Source organism: Ascochyta rabiei, chromosome 5 (genome assembly GCF_004011695.2).
Source record: "Ascochyta rabiei chromosome 5, complete sequence".
NCBI lineage: Eukaryota > Fungi > Ascomycota > Dothideomycetes > Pleosporales > Didymellaceae > Ascochyta > Ascochyta rabiei.
Window position 1 is genome coordinate 1,523,507 of NC_082409.1, and position 20,033 is coordinate 1,543,539.

Below are 20,033 nucleotides of genomic sequence, written 5' to 3' on the forward strand. Positions count from 1 at the left end.
TCCGAGGCAAAGGAAAAAAACGAGCCCCACTCGAATGCGCGCCCAACAAGCCCTATCGTCCGCGGCCCATGCCCACACCCGTCATTCGTCCCCCGCCAGCGTTCAGACTCTGTCGTACAATCATCTCTGCGGCCTGCGCAGCAGCAAGTCGTTCCTGTCACATTCCGTCAGTCACCGTACTGGTTGGAGTAGAAGAGAGTAAAGAAAGGTGAATAGGGAGAGAGAAAAAAAGAAAAAGAAAAAAAAGAAAGGAAAAAAAGAAAAAAAGAAAAAAAGAAAAAGAGAAAACGCAAAACACGTACCTTTTGCCTGCTTCGATCCTTCAGGTACCGCTCCGCTTCAGGCCTCATCCTCAGAATCCTCAAGATCATGTCGTCGTTCGGCTCAGCCTGTGCCTCTTTCCGCTTCTCTTCTTTGGCCTTCTTCATCGTGCCCAGATTCCGGCTCAACATGATCGTCTTGTGCTTGCGAGTCGGCATGCCCACCAGGCCAGCTGCCCCGCCGAACTGATGTCCCATGGCCGGTGCTCCAGGCTGCCTGTTGAGCCTGGCCGCCGTCTCCTGTTGTCGCCGCGCACTGGCCCCAGCCATGGCTTCCGATGTACGAATCAGATCTTCCGTCGACTCAAAGTAGAAGAAGTTGAGATTCTGCAGTTCGTGGTATTTGGGCGATTTGAGAACGTCCATGGGCACACCCTCGACATTCCCGTCTTCATCCGCCGCATGGAAGAAGTCGAAAAGCAGCTTGAGCCACTTGAAGACAATATCGAGCTCCTGTTGCGTTAGTGGCCGCTGCTGCGACAGCTTGTCCGAAAGAGGAGGAACGAGCAGCGATTCTATCGTCGCCAGCGCTTCCTTCCACAGTCGCGTCATGACCATGATCATAGCGGCGTCGGTGAGCGTCTGCTTCATAATGGCAAAGTTCTCGTCAAAGTATCGAAACAGTGGATCGAGGGCTTGCGTGACATCTTGTTGCGTTGGACCCTGAACGACAGACTGCGGTCGAGCTGCGCGAAAGTAGTTGGTCACTGATGTCACCGAGATGCCGCGGTTGAGCAACGCTTTCAGCGTTCGTCGAGAGAGCGTGTGATTGATGAAGGAGGAAAGCTGGGTCTGTCAGTAGAGGCAACCCCGAGCTCGGCATGTATACATTACCTTGTCAGTGATCTTTCGTGTCATGTCCCGCTCAGTCCTCTTAAGTGTCCTGAAAGACTTGCCAAAGTAGAACTGTATATCGTCGCGCTCGCCCTCCATGCTGACGCGCAATAGCAGACGGCCCTGCGTATCGAGGTCTAGCCAGTACTCGCGCGGCATGTAGTCTCTAAAGTGGGAAGGGTCAAGCTTGAGCGAGGTCCGGCCTACACAATCGTGATCACCAAGCGTGTCCCAGTCCCAAATGGTAGCTACAATGTTCAGCGGTCCATTGGTTGTGATGTCGATGGTTTCGTCCCAGCGTGGGTTCAAGTTGCCGTAGATGACTCTTGTCTTTGCAAGGCGCTTCTGGTATTCGTCGCCAAGCACGACGTATGGATCGCTGAGTCCGTTCATATCGCACGCTTTGAGGTCTTCTGCTTCGATGATCTTGATCGTGAAGACGAAGTTGTTGTTCCGGACGCGCTGGGTTGGTGGCGGTGCATACTTCTGGATAACCTCTGCACAAGCATCCACTCCAATCTCTCGCTCGAGCTTATCGAGCTGCTGCATGGCGTACTCAACATTGTTTAGCTTGACCAGTGACTACTGTTGTTAGCCTGCTGCGTCTCCACTGGTAGTGTCAACTCACCTCGGGCCAAAACTGAAACGGCACGACAGCCTCCTTTTGCACATACAAATCCTTGGCCATGGACGCCCATTGCTGCGTCTTTGTCTGGCGTGCCGCGGCTTCTTGCTCCGGCGTCAAGCGATCCATCTCCCTGGCAAACTTCTGCTCAATCAGGTCACAATACCGGGCTAGCGCAATGCCTATGGATTTCGACACAGCCGTCATGAACTTGGCATATTGGAGATCTTCGTCCCAGTTCAGTGCCACAATCTGTTCGATGCTCTGGTTGAAGGAGCGGAAGATGTCCACAACGGAGACACTATGTCGTTCATCGTCAGCAGGGACAGGGTTTTGTGACTGAATCTGGAACTGGTCCGCTTTAAATGCATTGTCGACCCAGCCAATGAGGTTTGTATCGGCCATCTCGATCCACCTCCAGACGAATTCCTGCAGCAAGCCCTCGATGTTGAAAGCGAACCGGCGACTTGGTAAAGCGTCGCTGTGTATGCGTCGGATCTCGACCATCTCCTTGTAGAGGTCGAACCCATCTTGCACGGGCACTTGTTCGCCCTTGGAATGAGCCACATCCATAATGCGCGAAACTATGTCTCTCGCATCCGCTGCGTACGCGGGAAACATCTCTTCAACAAGACACATCATAGGGCTGACACCCATGATCTCGGGAGTCTTGCGGTAGCGCTTCTGTATCTTCTCACACAGCTTTACGACTGCCCGCCCAAGCTCGATCACATGATAGAACTCCCAATCCTCTTTGGTGTCGGGAATGTTCTTTGCTAGCATCTCCCCGTAGACATCGCCTGCTTTCCGCCGAAGCGCTTGTTGGAGATGCTCTGTGAACTGGTTCAGATCGTCTTCGGGTGCATCGAATGTAGGATCTTCGTAGATGTGACTAGTTATGATGTACATGATGGGTCCCAGAGGTGGCGCCTTTGTATCGTATACAAACATCATCAGCTCAAAAAGTTCACGCAGTAGCGCATCATGTAGTGACGATAGGATCTGTTGGTTGAGAAGGAAGTCGTGCACAGTCCATTTCGAACGATCGGACACAGTCTCTGGCGTTTGCATCTGCATCATAGTGCTCATGCGGTGGGACTTTTTGTCTGTTGGTAGCGGTGGTGGCTCCTTCACATAGTTGAACGCTGCGTCCAAGCTGTCAAGGTCCAGCTCTTGATCAATATACTTCTCCCGGATGACGTCCAAATACAAAATCAGTCGTGAAGACTGTGGTAACCTCCATCTGAGCGCAATTTCGCTCAGCAGCTCGTGCGACTGCTTGGACAGTAACCCAACGTACTCAGTAGACCCCTCGTTGTGCTGAGCATCGGCCAAATCATACGTGAGTGCTTCTTTTGTGATGGCGCGGTAGTAGCTGCGGGTATCGGATGGAATAAAGGTGTACGATTCGTCGCCGTTGGCTAGGTCGTCGCGCATGTTGAGACCGTCCATGGCCTGGTCAAGCCCAAACGCTGCGCCACTTTCGGATGATTGCGAACCTTGTCTTGAACCCAGGTCCACTGAAGCATTTTGGGACCTGAGTTGCGCAGCGGGGCCTTGTGATGAGCTCTTTGCTAATTCCGGGTTGGACTGCAAAATGTCCATGATGATGCGTGAAAGCTCGGGTGTCTCTTGGTTTCTCCACGTGTCGTACGCTTCTTCTGATTCAAAGTCGTCGCGGTTCAAAGTCATGTTTGTCATGAGGCTGAGGTGGGCCTGGTATGTCTTGAGATCCTGCACCGCTGCTTTCTCGGTCCAGGCGTCTTTGTATCTGTTGATGTCTGCTTGGACGTCTGAGTAGGATACAGAGAAGATGCGCGAGACAGTCAAGACCAGAGGCATGTCTTTGACCTCGTGGGATCGTTCGACCAGGACCTCGATGGTTGTGCCGCCTTGTCCGCCATTGCGCTGGTGCTCGGCGGTCAGATCTTGGTCGTGCACCAACAGCTTTCTCTCCATGGTCTGCAGTCGCTGCATGAGCTCAGGCCTGTCGCGCTGCCAGTCGTGGTCTCTGAGCGTGGAGCTGATCAGGCGGATGAAGAGGGCCAGGTGACGATCGACCATGAGCTTCCAGCTGTCGTCTCCCGGCTGCTTGCCCCTCTGCATCTCCTTTGTGGCGTTGGAGAAGAACATGAGGACCAGGCCCTCGACCTTTCTGTCCTGCTCCATGTTCCTTCTCGACTGCGGCTCCTTGAAGGCATTGAGGAAGACGGCAAAGGTGCGCTTGACGGTGGGATCACGAAACTCGGGCATCTTCTCTGTGCCCATGAGGACCTTTGTCATGCGCTTCTCCAGCTCGCCCATGAAGCCATGTGGGAAGCGAGTGCTCTTGGAGTCGCGGATGGAGCTTATCTCCTGCAAGATGTTGACGGCGGTGGTGGTGGAGACGCGCTGGATCTGCTTGGGGGCGGCGGGCACATGCTGGACGCGCTTCTGGCGGGGCAGCAGCAGGTAGTGGAGGTAGCCAATGCGGAGGGCGTAGAGGTAGCCATCTTGGGCGGAGACGGGGCGTCTGCTCGCGCGCGAGGTTGCCGAGCTGTGTCGCTGCAGACGCTCGCGGGTCTGGAGGCTGTTTATGCGGCGGTTGCTGCTGCGCGCCGAGTCCATGGCTGTGTCCAGGTGGTTGGCGGCGGAGGGGAGGGTGCCGTTGGGCGCATGCACATGTGAAGCTGGCCGTATACCCGTCTGGCCGTCTCTGCACTCGGCAGGCGCAACACGACCGGTCCTTCTCTTTGCTGCTTCTCTGCGGCGTCGAGGCAGGGCTCTGTCTTCAGGCTTCGTCGCCGCGCTTTACGCCAGCCTGGTGGTGTGGGATGTGGGTACGGGCACGAAGGTGTGGCGGCAGCTTCGCGGAACGCTGAGAGGCTGCAGCAGCTGCGTCACGTCGGGCATGGAGCTGGTGACAACAATCAGGTCATGAAACGGCTTATTTAATTAGCCATCGTCACGCCAATTCCACCTACACGGCTCGACTCGGCGGGGAGAGGCCGGCACTACGACAGCATGGAAGAGCGGCACTGCACTCCCTTTGCTCCTTGCAGCGACCGTTGCAACTTGGGCGCCCTCCCCTCGTAGTCTCGCTCGTACTGGGGTACCGTGGCGCCGTGGCCCAGCACGGCCGACCAGCCACGAACCACCTGGCGCCGACGCCGACGCCGGCACCGACGCGCGCCGAGCGAGCCTCTCTTCACATGTCACTCCAGGCTACGCCATGCCACGGCCAGTGACGGAGCATGTCACTGCGCTTAGCCGGGCGCTGTCCTACTCCTCACGCAGCACCTGCCTCGCACCTCGACTCGTAGGCCATCCACGTCCAAGCCACACATCCCACCCACCTCCCACGGCTCGACAAACCCACCACGGCCATGGGTTCGCAGAGCCCCACCAACGCCAATGACCGCCCGCGCCTCACCGAAGCGCAAAAGAAGGAGAACCACATACGCTCCGAGCAAAAGCGCCGCGAGGCCATCCGCGAGGGCTTCGACCGCCTGGCCTCGATTGTACCTGGCATGGAGGGACAAGGGCGCAGCGAGGCCGTTGTGTTGGAAGCCACCATCAAGTACATGCGCGAAAAGATTGTGGAACGCCAGAAGATCATGGCCGATGCACACGCCCAGGGCATCGATACATCCGCCTGGGACCTGCCGAGGGAAACGCTCGACGCCTGTAAAGCGCAGCTGCAAAGGACGAGGGACGAGGAAGCCCAGATGGACGGCATCAATGGGAACAGCTAGGCCAACCATGCCCAAACGACCATGTTGGCGTCAGCGACCATGTTGGCGTCAGGGCAGGCAGCTCCAAGACAGTCCTATCCAGCACCGGACTGACTAGGCAGGCTGAGCTTCGTTGGGCCTTCCACAGCGCCGAGAGCGGCCTGTGATGATATGATGTGTTGCAGAAAAGGAGGGCTGATCACTCCATCCGTCCATCCTGTAATCTCATGTACATGCGAGGTCCCTACTGGCTGCGCTGTTCTCCACCGTCCGGCCACGCCTCGCTGCCTCTTCTGCGACGACCACCACATTCACTGCGGCACGGGCCTCTTGCCTTATCGATAAGCTTTGCACAAAAATGTACCCCACGCTCCACATGCAAACACCCAGGCCTCTACTCACAGCCTACACGTAAGCAACATGTCTTTTAGCTTCGGCTTCTCCGGCGAGGACATAGAAGAGTACCCAAACGACGTCACCCCTCATACACAAGAGCAAAACGTGTCGATAGCGCATGTGCCGCCACCGATCGAGGCGAGAGCACATGACTTGGACGAACTGGTACGTTTTCCCATATTGAATAGAACATACCTATGTACTTGTCACGTCTTCTCATGCGACATGACCTCAGCCCACTTCTCTAACACACACTACAGCTGGCCAGCCTGCCGGATAAACTCTCCTTCTCGACCCTAGCTCTCACATCACCAAAAGGCTTCATAGCCCGCCTCCCGCGGCGCGAGATCTTTGATGTCCGCGTGCAACTCATGGCCGAAGATGACGGGTCCCAGGAAAACGTGCTTGCTGGCCTTGAAAACACGGATCTCCAAACAAACGTCTATGAAGGCGGCTACAAGACCTGGGAGTGCAGTCTCGACCTTGTCAAGTTTCTTCTCGATCGTGGGCCCAGGAAAGATCTCGACGACCTTGTCCGCGTGAACCACGTCGTCGAACTAGGCTGCGGGTCTGCTGTTCCCTCTCTCCTCCTCTTTCAGTATGCGTTGAAAAATCAGTTGAGCATGATCTTCACTCTTGCCGACTACAATGCTGACGTCGTCCGTCTGGTTACACTACCAAATCTTGTCCTTGCATGGGTAGCTACACTATCACCAGAGCAGAGCGCCAAACTGCTGCCGCACGGCAATCCACTGTTCGACGAAGAGGAGGAGCATGGTGATCTGTACCTCACCCCTGAGTTATTGACCGTTTTCAAGCAGCAACTTCAACAAACGGGTCTAACGCTGAACTTACTCTCTGGCTCGTGGACGCCCACTGGCAAGTTTCTAGACCTAGTTCCCTCAACGCCACAATTAGATACTCTGATACTGGGCTCCGAGACCATATACAGCCCTGCCTCGCTCACTGCGTTTGCTGAAACCATAGTCGCTCTGATGAGCAGAGTCAAGACGGGCAAAACGATTGTAGCGGCGAAAAGAGTGTATTTTGGTGTGGGTGGTAGTGTTGATGCGTTCAGAGAGCAGTGTGCCAATCGCAGTGCGGTGGCCTATGAGATGGAGTTTGAAGGTCTGGAAACGGGCGGCGTAAGGAGGTGTCTACTTGAGGTGCAGATGTGTTGATGATGGAGGAAAGTGGACGGAGCGAGTTTGTGTTCCGAAGCACCCTAGATAAGATACAACGACGACTTTGAGATGGGGCCAGGAGGACATCTACACTATTCCTGGACTGAACCGAAGAGGTATGCAGTCCGTCGCAACAACAGTCCAACCGACCCAAAGAGTATCCAATACGGTGACTGCATGTATCCGAGTCTACTTCGTCCTCACAGTGACGGCAGGCGCAGGCAGTTCCCTCGCCCTTCCCTCCTCACTACCGCGGACCAGTCTCCTATAGGTTTCCCCTTCCACTCTCATACTCTCTCCTCTCGCTCTCCTCAATCGCTCAACGCCCTTCTCAATCAGATCCAAGTGATACGTCATGGGCAGCTCGTCCCTCCACCCAAGAATCTCCGGCGCCGCAATGCCTTCCCGTAAGTTCTCCAGTTCTGCCTGGATTTCTCTGAGCTTAAGGAGCGTTTCGGACACATGCACGAGCGCCTTCTTGCGGTACGCAGAAATGTTCCTGAGAAGGTGCAATTGCTTGTTGTGGGCTTTCACCTTGGCGTTGTTGCCACCTAGTTTCGTCCAAAGCTGAGCAAGAAGTTCCTCTTGATTCTTGGTAATGGTAACGTCGTCGTTTATCGCAATCTGGTATATGGTATCCAATCTTTCGTCCAGATTCTGCAAAACAGAAAGAAGGGCGACGGCTGTCTCAATAAGCTTCGTGATCTCTTCTTTGTTCTTGCTCACATGGAGAAGATACTGGTCGAAGACACGTTGTTGCAGCGTAGGAGGTGGTGCAAGGAAAGGTCGGGTAAGAGCGCCATAGACGCGATCGAGTGCACCGTACGAGGCTTCTTGCTCGGACAGGCCAGAGAGGACCGCCATCGTCCAGGTGTTTGTTGCGATTATGCGGTCCATGGTCGCCCCGATGCGAGAGTTGTAGCGAGAAAGGTCCACAGATGCCTCATTAGCTGTAAGAACAAAGTTTTCAAATTCCAGGTCGAGCTGGTGTCGAGAAGGTAGGCGAGAGTGGCGGACTAGGGTGCGCAGGTCGCGGATTGCGATTTCGGAATCTTTGATGGTTGATGGAAGTGTCGAGGTATCCTTGGATGCATCCAGAATCTCCTCAAGGCCTGACTGCGCATCCAGTAAGCCCTCAAAGTCTACCCGCGGGTCGTCATGAGTACCGATCGCGCAGAAGGGTACGATATAGGATGAGCCAGGAATAAGACAAATTGGTGATAGAGCGACTGTGAGTCCAGAGCGAAAGGAACCGACAGCCCATTGCACGCCAAAAATTAGGAACAAAACAGCAAGTGCAAGCCCGAGGAAAGGCTGCAAGTTGCCCATTGCATGACCGAAAACGCCCACTGCATAACGTATCACAGGCGTCGCAAAGTTTTCGTAGAATAGGCGGATGTAGTGCATGATGGTTGGGACTTGTGGTCGCTCAGGCGATGATGCTGGCCGTGCCTTTTTTGAGGCAGCAGGAGTGTACGATGTAGAAGATCGGTCAGATGCTCGGAGGTGTGGAGTCTTATTCCGTATGTTTCTACTGCGCACTTGTGACCTGCGCGACGGAGAACCGTTGGAAGAGTGTATTGAACTTTCCAGCTTCGGCATGATGAAGCTGGGCCCAGTCTGCTCTGATTGCGTAGGGGACTGTGACGGCTGGGAAGCTCGTGGAGTGCGCTCGATATCGGATGACTTCATATTTCTAGTAGTGATTTCCTCCGGGGCGGACTGAGACGAAAGACCTTTGCGACGAGTGGATGACATGGTGGTTTTTCCAGGCGGTGACAGCGACAAGTTGACATGCCTGTCTTGCACGGCTTCATTATCGGAAAGCTCGAGTTCAATTTCACTATGGCTCTCGCCTGCAGTGGAAGCGCCGCCGTCGGTGGAATAGTTAGCATCGTCCCAGCTGTCGCCCAGGCTCGCTCTGAGCTTCCGCTGCGAAGCTTTGCTTCCTTTGGCCATGCTTCCAGTCTCGAACAAGTGAGAGACGCTTCAGCGTTGTTGGCTGGTGGAACTGGATGGGGTGAGTTATATGTGAAACAGCGACTAGATGCCTCTAAATATTGGTGGTATCAAAAGTAAACCAGACGGCAACAAACATGAGTAACAATAAGGTAGTGTTTGGCGTGCTGTGCAGGAGGCTGGAAGTGAAGGGCTACAAGACTGCCGCCGTGCATCTTGTGACGTAGCGGCTGCCAATCAGGCTTCAACAAACACTGCAAGGCGTATTCAATGGCAAACTACATCAACGACCACGTTGCCCGGCAGGTAGTCAAGGAATGTTTACTTTGCTCTCAAGATGTTCCTAAGAGATGCGTTGGTACACGTTGTTAAAGGGGTCAGGGCACCGGGCCGCATCACGCCCGAGCTCAAAGGAAGGGTGGGTGTTGCTGGTGGCTGGTGGCTAATGGCTGGTGGCTGGTGGCTGTCGTGATGCAGTGGCTAGAGCGTGCCAAGGCGCCAATTCGGAAAGTGCAGCTGTGCGTCCAGCAGCCTTATGAAGGCTGCCAGCCGTCTCGATGCCACCAGCGCTGCGATCTGCATTGCGGGCTCCATTGCGTCAGCTTTGGAGACGTCAGCATGCTACAACACCAACCCGGAGCTGCTCGTGCTCTTCGCCGCACCAGTTCCAAGCTTCGATAAAGCACTCCTCGTCCGATGTCGAGCTCAATCCCACAGCTACGGCTGCCGAGCCACCAACACCCGCGCTCGACCATCGCACGCTCGCAGCGACACACAATCTTTTCGTGACGTCGCCATACAGCCCCGGTTCGCCGCTCATCCTCCCCAATGGTGCCTATGTCTTCCAGAAGTTACAGGCTTTCCTCCGCGCGCAATATCCACAGTTTGGCTTTCAAGAGGTCATCACACCCATAATATACAAGAAGTCGCTCTGGGAGAAGTCTGGTCACTGGCAGAACTATGCCGAGGACATGTTCAGTGTGGAGGGAAGAGACAAGAAGGGCGAGGACGAGGAAGAGTTTGGGCTGAAGCCCATGAACTGCCCCGGCCATTGCTTGCTGTTCAGCACCGACATCAAGAGTTACCGTGATCTTCCTGTCCGCCTGGCAGATTTCAGCGCGTTGCACAGAAATGAGATCTCAGGATCGCTGACTGGCTTGACGAGGGTGCGAAGATTCCACCAGGACGATGCGCACATCTTCTGCCGCCAAGACCAGATCTTAACCGAGATCGAGCAGACGCTGAAGTTTGTTGGCATGGTGTACGAGACCTTCGGTTTGGGTCCGTACAAGCTGCTCCTGTCGACACGCCCAAAGGACAGTTTTATCGGCAGCGTTGAAGAATGGGATAAAGCTGAGGCACAGCTCACTACTGCGCTAAACAACATTGGTGGCGAATGGGCCATTAACGAAGGCGATGGCGCATTCTACGGCCCTAAGATCGACATTATCTTGAAAGACTCGAACGGCAAGGAGCACCAGACTGCGACCATCCAGCTTGACTTCCAGCTGCCACAGCGTTTTGATTTGCAGTACCAGGCCTCGCCAGAGGAACTGGAGACAGGCTCGACATCGTCGATGGACGTTGGCCTCGACTCAGCCTACCGTCGTCCGGTCATTGTTCACCGTGCTATATACGGTTCGATCGAGCGCTTCATGGCCCTACTGATCGAGCACTATGCGGGCAGATATCCCTTTTGGCTTTCTCCGCGACCAGCCATAGTTTTGTCGCTCAACTCGGACCCTGCTGTTCTGCAACACGTCTCTCGCATACAGTCTGTACTTTCGGGAGTACAATCTCACGAAATGCCGGTGCCCGATCCCTCCTCAGCACCGAAACCTCTGCCGCTCTCGAACATCCACTTGCCAATCGACGTCGACACGACCAATCGGCCACTTGGCAAGAAAATCGCCGATGCAAGGAGCAAGAAATACAACCACATCATTGTGGTGGGCAATAGAGACGTCGAAAGCGGTGGCATGAACATGCAGATTGTGAACCAGCCTGGCGAGGAAACAGCCATACGCGTGCTGGAGGAGGCTTTGGGGCGACAACTTACAGAAACAGACAAGTCCAAGAAGCAAACCAGCATCGGCTTGGTTGGTGCGAGGAAATATTTTGAGAATCTAGTCACCTCTTATTTGTAGGGCCAGGAGGGTGTTCACGCTGTATAATATATGTCGTTGCCAATGAACGTGCATGCATGTTCAACGATGGCCCCAAGTGACCGCCTATCGCTGTGGCGGATAGCTTGTAAGGCACGGCGCAAGGGTTCCTGCGACATTTGCGTACGAGCCTACTTCCATTCACTCAACACTGAAGTTGCCTACTGCTCCAGACTTGTGAAGTTCAATACCTTGTGTAGTTTCTGCATGTATCGCTTGAAGAATAGGTGGACGGCTAGGTACGTACGGTGGTCTCCCGCCTTCGGAGCGTCTCCGCTTTCTGTTGACCGCTTTGGCGTTCTAGCGTTGACGATCAAAGGTCCCGACCCCGACCTGCCATAAACCCCTGCCAAGCACAGGCCCTGGTAACATTTTTCACCTTGCCGTTCTGTTCCGGGCCGAACGACGCGTGCGCGCATTGATCTGATCTGATCTGATAAACGAGATGGCAAATTACGGTTCTCCTTCAAACAAACATCTTCGCCGCTTTCGCCGCTCTCACGAGTCCTTGTACACCAACACCGACCTGCACAGGAGGAGCCTACGTTAAGCCATGGACGTCGCACTCGAACTCTTTGACCCCCTCGTTTTCGACAAGGTGTACGCCTGGGCATTGCCGCACCCTGGAACCGGCTTTGGCAATTCCTCAGATGTGCACAATCTCCTGGCCGCGGATGCCGCGCCCGTGTCTCTCTGGGATCGCGACAACATCTACCGTCAGATGATATCGATTCTCCTTGTCACACAATTCGGTGCCACCACTCTCTACTTCGTGTTCAGCGCATTGTCGTACTACCTTATCTTTGATCGTCGCCTCGAGTACCACCCCAGGTTCCTGAAGAACCAAGTGCGCCAAGAAATTTGTTCATCCTTAACGGCTGTCCCATTCATCAACATCTTGACTCTACCCTGGTTTCTGGCTGAGGTTCGCGGTCACAGCTTGTTGTACGGCGATGTCCAAAGTTATGGCTGGACCTGGCTCGCCATTTCGTCGATCCTTTACATGGCCTTCAACGACGTTGCTATCTACTGGATCCACCGCCTAGAGCACCACCCGAGTGTATACAAATACATCCACAAGCCGCACCACAAATGGATTGGTCAGTATCTTTGACTCTGATTTTTCTCTGGTAGGGAGCGAATGTTGACAGTACAGTAGTTCCTACACCATGGGCCGCATTGGCTTTCCATCCTCTTGACGGATACGTGCAGTCGTTGCCGTACCAGTAAGTATTGTATTGTACATCTTTCGGGCTTATCTTTGCTAACACGTGACCAGCGCTTTCGTCTTCATCTGTCCCATGAATAGATACCTCTACATGGTGCTCTTCGTCGCCGTACAGATCTGGACAATCTTCATCCATGATGGGGACATGATCTCCGGTCACTGGACTGAGAAGTTTATCAACAGTCCCGCTCATCACACACTACATCATATGTATTTCACTGTCAACTACGGACAGTACTTCACCTGGTGCGACAACTATTTTGACTCACACAGGGCACCAAGGCCTGAGCTCGACCCTATCCACGATGCTCTCAAGGTCATGAGGGCGAAAGGCCTTGTGGATGAGGCCGGCAATCCAACCGTCAAGCCGAAAAATGAGTAAGCCTTGTGGTTTGATGTGCGGAGCCGGATCTCTTTGCACTGGGGGTGTTTCTAGACTCTTACGATTTTACCCAGTACCTAATGCTAATCATCCGTTTTTTCTTCTTGCACGAACTACCCCATAACCGATTCGTGGGCTTTCAGTAATCAAGGGTTTAACTTACGATGGAGTTGCAATATAGCACATGTTCTACATCAACATCAGCTCCTGCAAACACTTCGGTCTAACAGCTCTGAACTTGCTGCAGTCTTGCATTCGAACACACGATCCCGAGCACTTGCACAGCGACTGTGCTATATTGGCAGCAATTCTGAGGACCCGCACTGGGCCAGCTATGGAGAGCTTTTTGACATGGCGTTGTGGAGCCTGGGGATCAGCTAACTAAGTATGCACTACCCCTCTTGTACAATTCGCGGCTCAAAACGTTGAGATGCAATAGCAACATCGTTAAAAGCAAGCTTCCTTCGTGCGAGTCTTATTAGGTCAAGCTGTCGAACCAACGACCTTAGCGCCCAGAGTCGCTGTAGGTTTGCTCTGTCCAAGAGCGCCGATTGGCCCAATGCCGGCACGAGAGCGATGCTTAGAGATGCGATCATGTTGATGCGACCCTTACTCCAGGGTATTCCGATGCATAAGCGTGTACTTTTCCCTGCTGAACTTCGTCAGGCCTGCATTATAGACTGCGGGGAACCGCACGATCGCCGACAAGCAGAGCGCAACCGTCGAAATGGGACACAAGTATAAGTTGCATGCCTCCGCGCGGTCATGGAAGAGGGCAGTTGCAGGTACAAGCCTGAGTGTCTTCTCTGTCTACTATCTCAGTCACATCTTCCTAAAGGTATCACCCGCTGCTAAACTCACCCAAGGTGCAGACATGGCTCCTTCAAGCATTCTACAAGCTTCGTCACTACTGACGACGCTCGTGGTGTTGACTGCTGCTCAGGCGGCATTACCAACATCAACAGAGGGCTGGAGCACAACGCTGGCTGGTACTCCCACCTCTTTCAGATCTGTCTTCACCATCCCTGCTTCTGCAGACCAGGGCGCGAACTTGATTCCGAACATCCAAGATCCTCAAGCTATCAATGCCCAGGACGTCTGCCCGGGTTACAAAGCCTCGCAACTGCAAGAGACGGACGGTGGCATCAGTGCCATATTGACCTTGGCTGGCGCACCATGCAATGTATACGGCAACGATGTCGATATACTCAACCTGAAGGTCGAGTACCAATCCAAGGACAGATTGGCTGTTAACATCAGCCCAGCCTACCTTGTAAGTCTGTTGATCAAGAGTTGAAAGTACTCAGCAATCTAACGTCACTAGGATGCGTCGAACTCATCGCACTATATCGTGCCAGAGAGTCTTATCCCAAGACCCCAGGCAGAGGATTCACATGACGATCTCGACCTTGCATTTGATTGGAGTGACGACCCGTCTTTCTGGTTCACAGTAACCCGCCAGTCGACCGGCGATGTCATCTTTACAACCAAAGGCACCCATCTCATTTATGAAGACCAGTTCATCGAATTTGTCAACACCTTGCCCGAAGACTACAACCTTTACGGTCTCGGTGAACGCATTCATGGCCTTCGACTTAACAACAACTTTACTGCAACCATCTACGCTGCTGACGTAGGAGACCCAATTGATCGCAACATCTACGGAAGTCACCCGTTCTACCTGGAGACTCGTTACTTCGAGACCGGTGTTAACAGCACCAAGAAGCCACTTCAGCAGTCTAAGCTCCAATACGATGGATACTCCACCAATAGCAATGGCTCTGGATATGAGTCTTACTCGCATGGTATATACCTCCGCAACCTACATGGCATGGAAGTCGTTCTCAAGCCAACCAACCTGACCTGGAGGAGTCTCGGAGGTAGTGTCGACCTGTTCTTTTTTGACGGCCCTACCCAGTCCGACGTAACCAAGCAATATCAAACGTCTGCCATTGGCCTACCTGCCATGCAGCAGTACTGGAGCTTCGGATTCCACCAGTGTCGATGGGGTTACCGTAATTGGACTGAGCTAAGGGGGATTGTCGAGACGATGCGAGCATTCGATATCCCAATGGAGACCATTTGGGTTGATATTGATTACATGGACCAATACCGCGACTTCACTTTGGACCCTGTGACCTTCTCTCCGTCTGGTGTGGCAGATTTCTTTGGCTGGCTGCACGGTAACAACCAGCACTTTGTGCCCATCGTCGATGCTGCCATTTACATTCCCAACCCTACCAACGCCAGCGATGCGTACGATACCTACAAGCGCGGAAATGAGTCTGATGTCTTCCTCAAAAACCCCGATGGCAGCCAGTACATTGGTGCTGTGTGGCCCGGTTACACTGTCTTCCCGGACTGGATGTCCGCAAACGGTGTTTCATGGTGGGTCAATGAGATGGTTGAATTCAGTAAAATATTGCCCTTCAGCGGCGCGTGGGTGGATATGACAGAGGTGTCATCCTTCTGTGTTGGCTCCTGCGGGACTGGAAACGTCACTCTCAACCCCGTTCACCCGCCTTTCTCGCTCCCTGGTGAGGCTGGTAACATTGTCTACGACTTCCCAGAAGGCTTCAACATTACCAATGCGACTGAGGCTGCTTCTGCTTCTGCGGCTTCGTCCAGCCAGGCTGCTGCTGCGTCTGCTACTGCTGCAAGCTCCGTGTCTGCTGAGTATCTGCGTACGACACCCACACCAGGAGTAAGAAACATTAACCACCCACCTTATGTCATCGACCACGTCCAGGTTGATCTTGCTGTACACGCAGTCAGCCCTAACGCGACTCACCAGAACAGAGTTGCCGAGTATGACGTGCACAATGTATGGGGCCACCAGATCATTAATGCCACGTACCAAGGCCTCCTCTCAGTCTTCCCTGGCAAGCGACCTTTCATCATTGGTCGATCTACATTTGCTGGCAGTGGCAAGTGGGCCGGCCATTGGGGTGGTGATAATGCCTCAAAGTGGTACTACATGTACTTCTCCATTCCCCAAGCGCTTTCCTTCTCGCTGTTCGGTATTCCCATGTTTGGTGTCGACACTTGGTAAGTCCAACCAGCGATTTATTGACGAACCCTATTGACAGATCTATAGCGGCTTCAATGGCAACACTGATGCAGAGCTCTGCTCACGCTGGATGCAGCTCTCGGCCTTCTTTCCCTTCTACCGCAACCATAACACGCTGTCTGCGTTATCTCAGGAGCCTTATCGTTGGGACAGTGTAGCGTCTGCCTCACGAAGTGCGATGAACATCCGCTACTCTCTTCTGCCATACATGTATACACTCTTCCACCAGGCTCACACCACTGGGTCCACAGTCATGCGTGCCCTGGCCTGGGAATTCCCTAATGAACCCCAGCTTAGAGATGTCGACACTCAGTTTCTGCTGGGCCCCAATATCCTCGTAACGCCAGTTCTCGAGCCTCAGGTTAGCACTGTCAATGGTGTCTTCCCTGGTCTTATTGACGGAGGGTCGTGGTACGACTGGTACACGGGTGAGAAAGTGCGGGCTGAGGCTGGTGTTAACACTACCATCTCCGCTCCTCTCGGCCACATCCCTGTCTACATCCGTGGTGGTGCCGTGCTTCCAATCCAGGAGCCGGGCTACACTACTACCGACTCTCGTAAAAACCCATGGGGCCTCATCGTCGCGCTTTCCGAGGATGGATGTGCGACTGGTTCTCTCTACATCGACGATGGCGAGTCCATCGAGCAGGAGAACACACTTGATGTTGCTTTCGCTGTTCAAGACGGACAACTGAAGGCTGATGTTCAGGGCGATTTCAAAGACACCAATGCCTTGGGTAACGTCACTATCCTTGGTGTTTCCAGCACACCAATTAATGTTCAGTTGAATGGTGAGGCCATCGACTCATCAAAGCTTGCGTACAACGCGTCTGCAAGCATCCTGAAGCTGACCGGTCTGAACGATTTGACTGGTGGTGGCGCGTGGCAGAGCAGCTGGACGTTGAGCTGGGTTTAGTTGAAGGACCAGGTAGCTGGGTACCGCTAGTTGATAAGAGAGTATTTCAATTTGCTTACACACAACACTCACGTTACCAGACACCTAATTGTGAACAACAACAGTTGGTGTATGCGTGCATAATGCGCGACGCGCCTGTCCCACCACGATTCAAGTTTTCTTCGCGTAGTCATTACTATCACGCGAACAGGTGACGTCAGCATGCTCCATCTCAAGTCTGCGCATCAAAACGCTTGCACCTCGGACGACCAGCATGGCATAACCACAAATCATATCTGGTCTGTCTGTAGACACCAGCAGTCACACCATCGAACATTGTAGTAGTCCATACCGAACCAACAGCTACGCGCTCAACATGGCCGACGACGAAAAGAAAGAGCCTTCCGTCGCCGACCTGAAGGAAATTGCTTCAAATGCCGACGCACCTGAAGACAAACTCCAAGCCGCAGCCGCCCAAGCCGAAGCCGCTCTCAGCTCCTACAAAACCGCCTCGACCCTTCGCGAAGCCGCAAACGCCATCCGCGACCCGGCCAAGCGTGAAAAGTACCTGCGCGATGCGTACGACAAGGAAATCGAAGCCCATGGCAACTCTAAGAAAGCGCGCATGCTGCAGTCTGGCGCTTTCCAGGGGACTGTTGGAGGGGCGGGGATAGGTGCTGTGGTTGCGGGCGGACTGGGGACGGTGGTGGGCACTGTCGTTGGCACGGTTACGGCAGTGCCGGCGACGGCTGTGGGAGGGCTGGTGGGCGCAGGGGTAGGGTTGGGGCATGGAAGTTGGATCAAGTTGGGCAAGCTGGGAGATGGGAAGAATGGGAAAGGTAAGAAGGGCCAGAATGAGGAAGACAAGGAAGGGGACGGTGGTGATGAGAACAAGGAGAACGAGGGAGGGGATGGAGGACAGCAGAGCGAAGAGGTTGATGTTGATGATGCGGTGCCGAATCCGGAGATGTTGAGGCAAGCTGCTGAGGACATCAAGAAGGAGAGAGAACGAGGAAGTCTAGACACAGAAGGAGGTGCTGAGGTTGAGAAGGAGAAGAGGAAGCCGAGGAAACTGAGCAGGCAGGAGAGCGAGCAGGGCCAACCCAAGGAACAAAAGACAGAGAAAAGGAAGCCTAGGAAGATCGAAGTACGGAGTAGTAAACCAGAGGCGGCTGCAGTCTGAGCGACCGACACTGAAAGATACATTGAAGCTACAATTCATCCAGACTACATTCGTCGCCTCAAAAGCAATCAATGTGCTGACGGATTCAGCGTTTGTTAGACTTGTTTCTATGTAAGGGAAGACGGGTACAAGTCGATATGTTGTACATGTGGGGTGCAAATCCAAGCCTATGCATCAACGCACTCCCAACTTCCAATCACGTTCGGATCGCCCTCCCCTCTGTACTGGTTGCGCTTCGGGTATTTGCAATGCGCGCGCTGAAATTTCACACCGAGACTCACTGTATCGTTAACGTACTTGGTGCCAATGAGTGTCTCAGGTGCGTTGTCCTTCTCGACCCAATCGACAATAGCCATCAGAATATTCTCTTTGGGATCGTAGGTGGTGACTTCGTCGATGGCCTGTCCAATAGCGTGTGCACCATCTCCTCCACCACAGTGGCCTGTGCCGCTGACGGTGAAGAAACGATAGAAAGAGTCGAGCTCTTCAGATGAGAGTCCCATCGTCTCTCTGACATGGTCGTAATACCTGGGTGAGTTGGCACTCGAGATGACGGCATCCATCTGTCCGTGCCAATGCAGTATCTTGGTGTTTTTCTTAGCGTCGCTCAGATCGCCCTTCCAGGTTTGGATGTTTGACGGATTGATACGCGCAGCATTGTCGTAGTCGCTTGTGTTCAGTGTTGATGGGTTCCATGTCGAGTCATTGTAGATGGCATAGCGGAACCAATCTGTAGTGTACGGAAAAGGTACTCCACTCAACAAAAGGCCCGAAGCCGCTATCTCGGCTCCAGGTTGCAAACGCGGGTAAACAAGATCTCCGTTGTCGTTATAAACTGGGGATAGCACAGTCTTGACGGTTTGAACTTGCTTAGCTGTTAGGCAACCATTGGAGGTGGTGTTGCTTCCGGTGCAAAGCAGGCCAGAGGGATCATAGTTGCAGAGCGGAGGGTACTCGAGAATGCCGTCACTATATCCATCCAATTCATCACACTGCTTGAGTATGTCGGCGTGGATAGTCGCCCACTGAGGACGGGTGACAAAAGTATCCGAGGTGTTGGTTCCAATTGCTACAAAGAATGAACCGCTCCAGGACGTAAGGTTGTTGAATGCAATAGCAGGAGCGCCTGCAACAATCCCGTCAAATTCCTCGGAGAAGTCTTGTGCGGCTTTGAAACCTTGTCTGCCGCCAGTCGAACAGCCGAAGTAGTACGATTTGTCATGGGCTTTCCCGTAAAAGTCCTTGGTAATTTGCTTTCCGATAAGGGTACCGTCGTATAGTCTGAAGTGGTTAGTTGCGATGTGATCCTCGCTAATGTGAAAGTACTCACGCGCGATACGCAAAATCCTCAACGACATCTGCATTTCTGTAGAAAGGCAGTCCAGCAGTTCCGTTGTGGCCGTTGTTCGTTCCAGCAGCTGCGAAGCCTGCGCCAGAAGTATACGCCAGGTCCTGGTACTTGATACAACCGTTCAGTCCACCGTTGCCTGATCATTTGTTAGCCAACATAACTTTCTTGCTTCGCCATGTGTAGCTTCACCTGTACTCAGATAGCGCCCAGTCCAGTTTGAAGGTAGCCAAGCCTCCATGTTGAATCCGGAGTGATCAGACGTCGAAACATAGAGTGCAACTCGACAGATGTCTGTTGTAACAAGCTGGAAAGATTTTGTACATGTTACGTCGTTTTCGGGAAGACTTAGATTCGTTCCAGCAGCGACAAACTCCGAGAAGTGAACAACTCCGTTCTCAACCTCGAGCTTTGAGGCGATAGAAGCGCATGTGGAACTGAAATCGGATGGTGTGGTGTTTGCTGAATACGATGAAGGTTGCTGTTCTGCAGGCGAGGCATTTATTATAGATGCACTCAGCAGTGTCGCCCATACGAACTTCATCTTGGTCAAGTAGAAAAGCAACCAGAAACACAGTGAAATCTTCTGTGGATGGGGATCGCTTTTGTATCTAAAGCCACAATACTGGTCTATCAAAGATCATGGTTATCGGTCCTACCTATTAAGGCGATATTACTTAGCGGTGAGACATGGCCATTTGTGGGGCCCCGCGTAGTTTCGTACAATGTAT

General features: G+C 53.4%; 9 protein-coding genes across 9 annotated transcripts, besides 5 other annotated features; 6 read left to right on the forward strand and 3 right to left on the reverse strand.

Annotated features, from left to right (window-relative positions):
* Nucleotides 1-198: part of a mobile genetic element that runs on past the window's edge.
* Nucleotides 53-4,386, reverse strand: EKO05_0003666 (uncharacterized protein; the record flags this gene model as incomplete). The annotated part of the gene is made up of 4 exons (XM_038938189.1): nucleotides 53-154; nucleotides 303-1,106; nucleotides 1,155-1,736; nucleotides 1,783-4,386. 4 exons carry the CDS (start codon nucleotides 4,384-4,386, stop codon nucleotides 53-55), a joined length of 4,092 nt encoding a protein of 1,363 aa, XP_038800611.1.
* Nucleotides 4,387-4,920: 534 nt separating this feature from the next.
* Nucleotides 4,921-4,954: a tandem repeat.
* A 190-nt stretch (nucleotides 4,955-5,144) lies between these two features.
* Nucleotides 5,145-5,513, forward strand: EKO05_0003667 (uncharacterized protein; the record flags this gene model as incomplete). Its single annotated transcript, XM_038945303.1, has 1 exon — nucleotides 5,145-5,513. One exon carries the CDS (start codon nucleotides 5,145-5,147, stop codon nucleotides 5,511-5,513), a length of 369 nt encoding a protein of 122 aa, XP_038800610.1.
* Nucleotides 5,514-5,912: 399 nt separating this feature from the next.
* On the forward strand, nucleotides 5,913-7,069 carry EKO05_0003668 (Protein-histidine N-methyltransferase; the record flags this gene model as incomplete). The annotated part of the gene is made up of 2 exons (XM_038938536.1): nucleotides 5,913-6,053; nucleotides 6,149-7,069. The coding sequence occupies 2 exons, from the start codon at nucleotides 5,913-5,915 to the stop codon at nucleotides 7,067-7,069; spliced, it is 1,062 nt and encodes a 353-aa protein (XP_038800609.1).
* A 192-nt stretch (nucleotides 7,070-7,261) lies between these two features.
* On the reverse strand, nucleotides 7,262-9,031 carry EKO05_0003669 (uncharacterized protein; the record flags this gene model as incomplete). The annotated part of the gene is made up of 1 exon (XM_038945302.1): nucleotides 7,262-9,031. One exon carries the CDS (start codon nucleotides 9,029-9,031, stop codon nucleotides 7,262-7,264), a length of 1,770 nt encoding a protein of 589 aa, XP_038800608.1.
* A 427-nt stretch (nucleotides 9,032-9,458) lies between these two features.
* Nucleotides 9,459-9,497: a tandem repeat.
* A 91-nt stretch (nucleotides 9,498-9,588) lies between these two features.
* EKO05_0003670 (Threonine--tRNA ligase) lies at nucleotides 9,589-11,178 on the forward strand (the record flags this gene model as incomplete). The annotated part of the gene is made up of 1 exon (XM_038945301.1): nucleotides 9,589-11,178. The coding sequence occupies one exon, from the start codon at nucleotides 9,589-9,591 to the stop codon at nucleotides 11,176-11,178; it is 1,590 nt and encodes a 529-aa protein (XP_038800607.1).
* A 571-nt stretch (nucleotides 11,179-11,749) lies between these two features.
* Nucleotides 11,750-12,806, forward strand: EKO05_0003671 (Delta(7)-sterol 5(6)-desaturase; the record flags this gene model as incomplete). The annotated part of the gene is made up of 3 exons (XM_059636210.1): nucleotides 11,750-12,296; nucleotides 12,356-12,422; nucleotides 12,476-12,806. 3 exons carry the CDS (start codon nucleotides 11,750-11,752, stop codon nucleotides 12,804-12,806), a joined length of 945 nt encoding a protein of 314 aa, XP_059492193.1.
* Nucleotides 12,807-13,533: 727 nt separating this feature from the next.
* On the forward strand, nucleotides 13,534-16,792 carry EKO05_0003672 (Alpha-glucosidase; the record flags this gene model as incomplete). The annotated part of the gene is made up of 3 exons (XM_038938255.1): nucleotides 13,534-14,079; nucleotides 14,131-15,854; nucleotides 15,904-16,792. 3 exons carry the CDS (start codon nucleotides 13,534-13,536, stop codon nucleotides 16,790-16,792), a joined length of 3,159 nt encoding a protein of 1,052 aa, XP_038800605.1.
* Nucleotides 15,406-15,481: a tandem repeat.
* Nucleotides 16,793-17,147: 355 nt separating the features above from the next.
* Nucleotides 17,148-17,954, forward strand: EKO05_0003673 (uncharacterized protein; the record flags this gene model as incomplete). Its single annotated transcript, XM_038945300.1, has 1 exon — nucleotides 17,148-17,954. One exon carries the CDS (start codon nucleotides 17,148-17,150, stop codon nucleotides 17,952-17,954), a length of 807 nt encoding a protein of 268 aa, XP_038800604.1.
* Nucleotides 17,955-18,121: 167 nt separating this feature from the next.
* EKO05_0003674 (Feruloyl esterase) lies at nucleotides 18,122-19,543 on the reverse strand (the record flags this gene model as incomplete). Its single annotated transcript, XM_038938632.2, has 3 exons — nucleotides 18,122-19,235; nucleotides 19,285-19,441; nucleotides 19,495-19,543. 3 exons carry the CDS (start codon nucleotides 19,541-19,543, stop codon nucleotides 18,122-18,124), a joined length of 1,320 nt encoding a protein of 439 aa, XP_038800603.2.
* Nucleotides 19,544-20,030: 487 nt separating this feature from the next.
* Nucleotides 20,031-20,033: part of a dispersed repeat that runs on past the window's edge.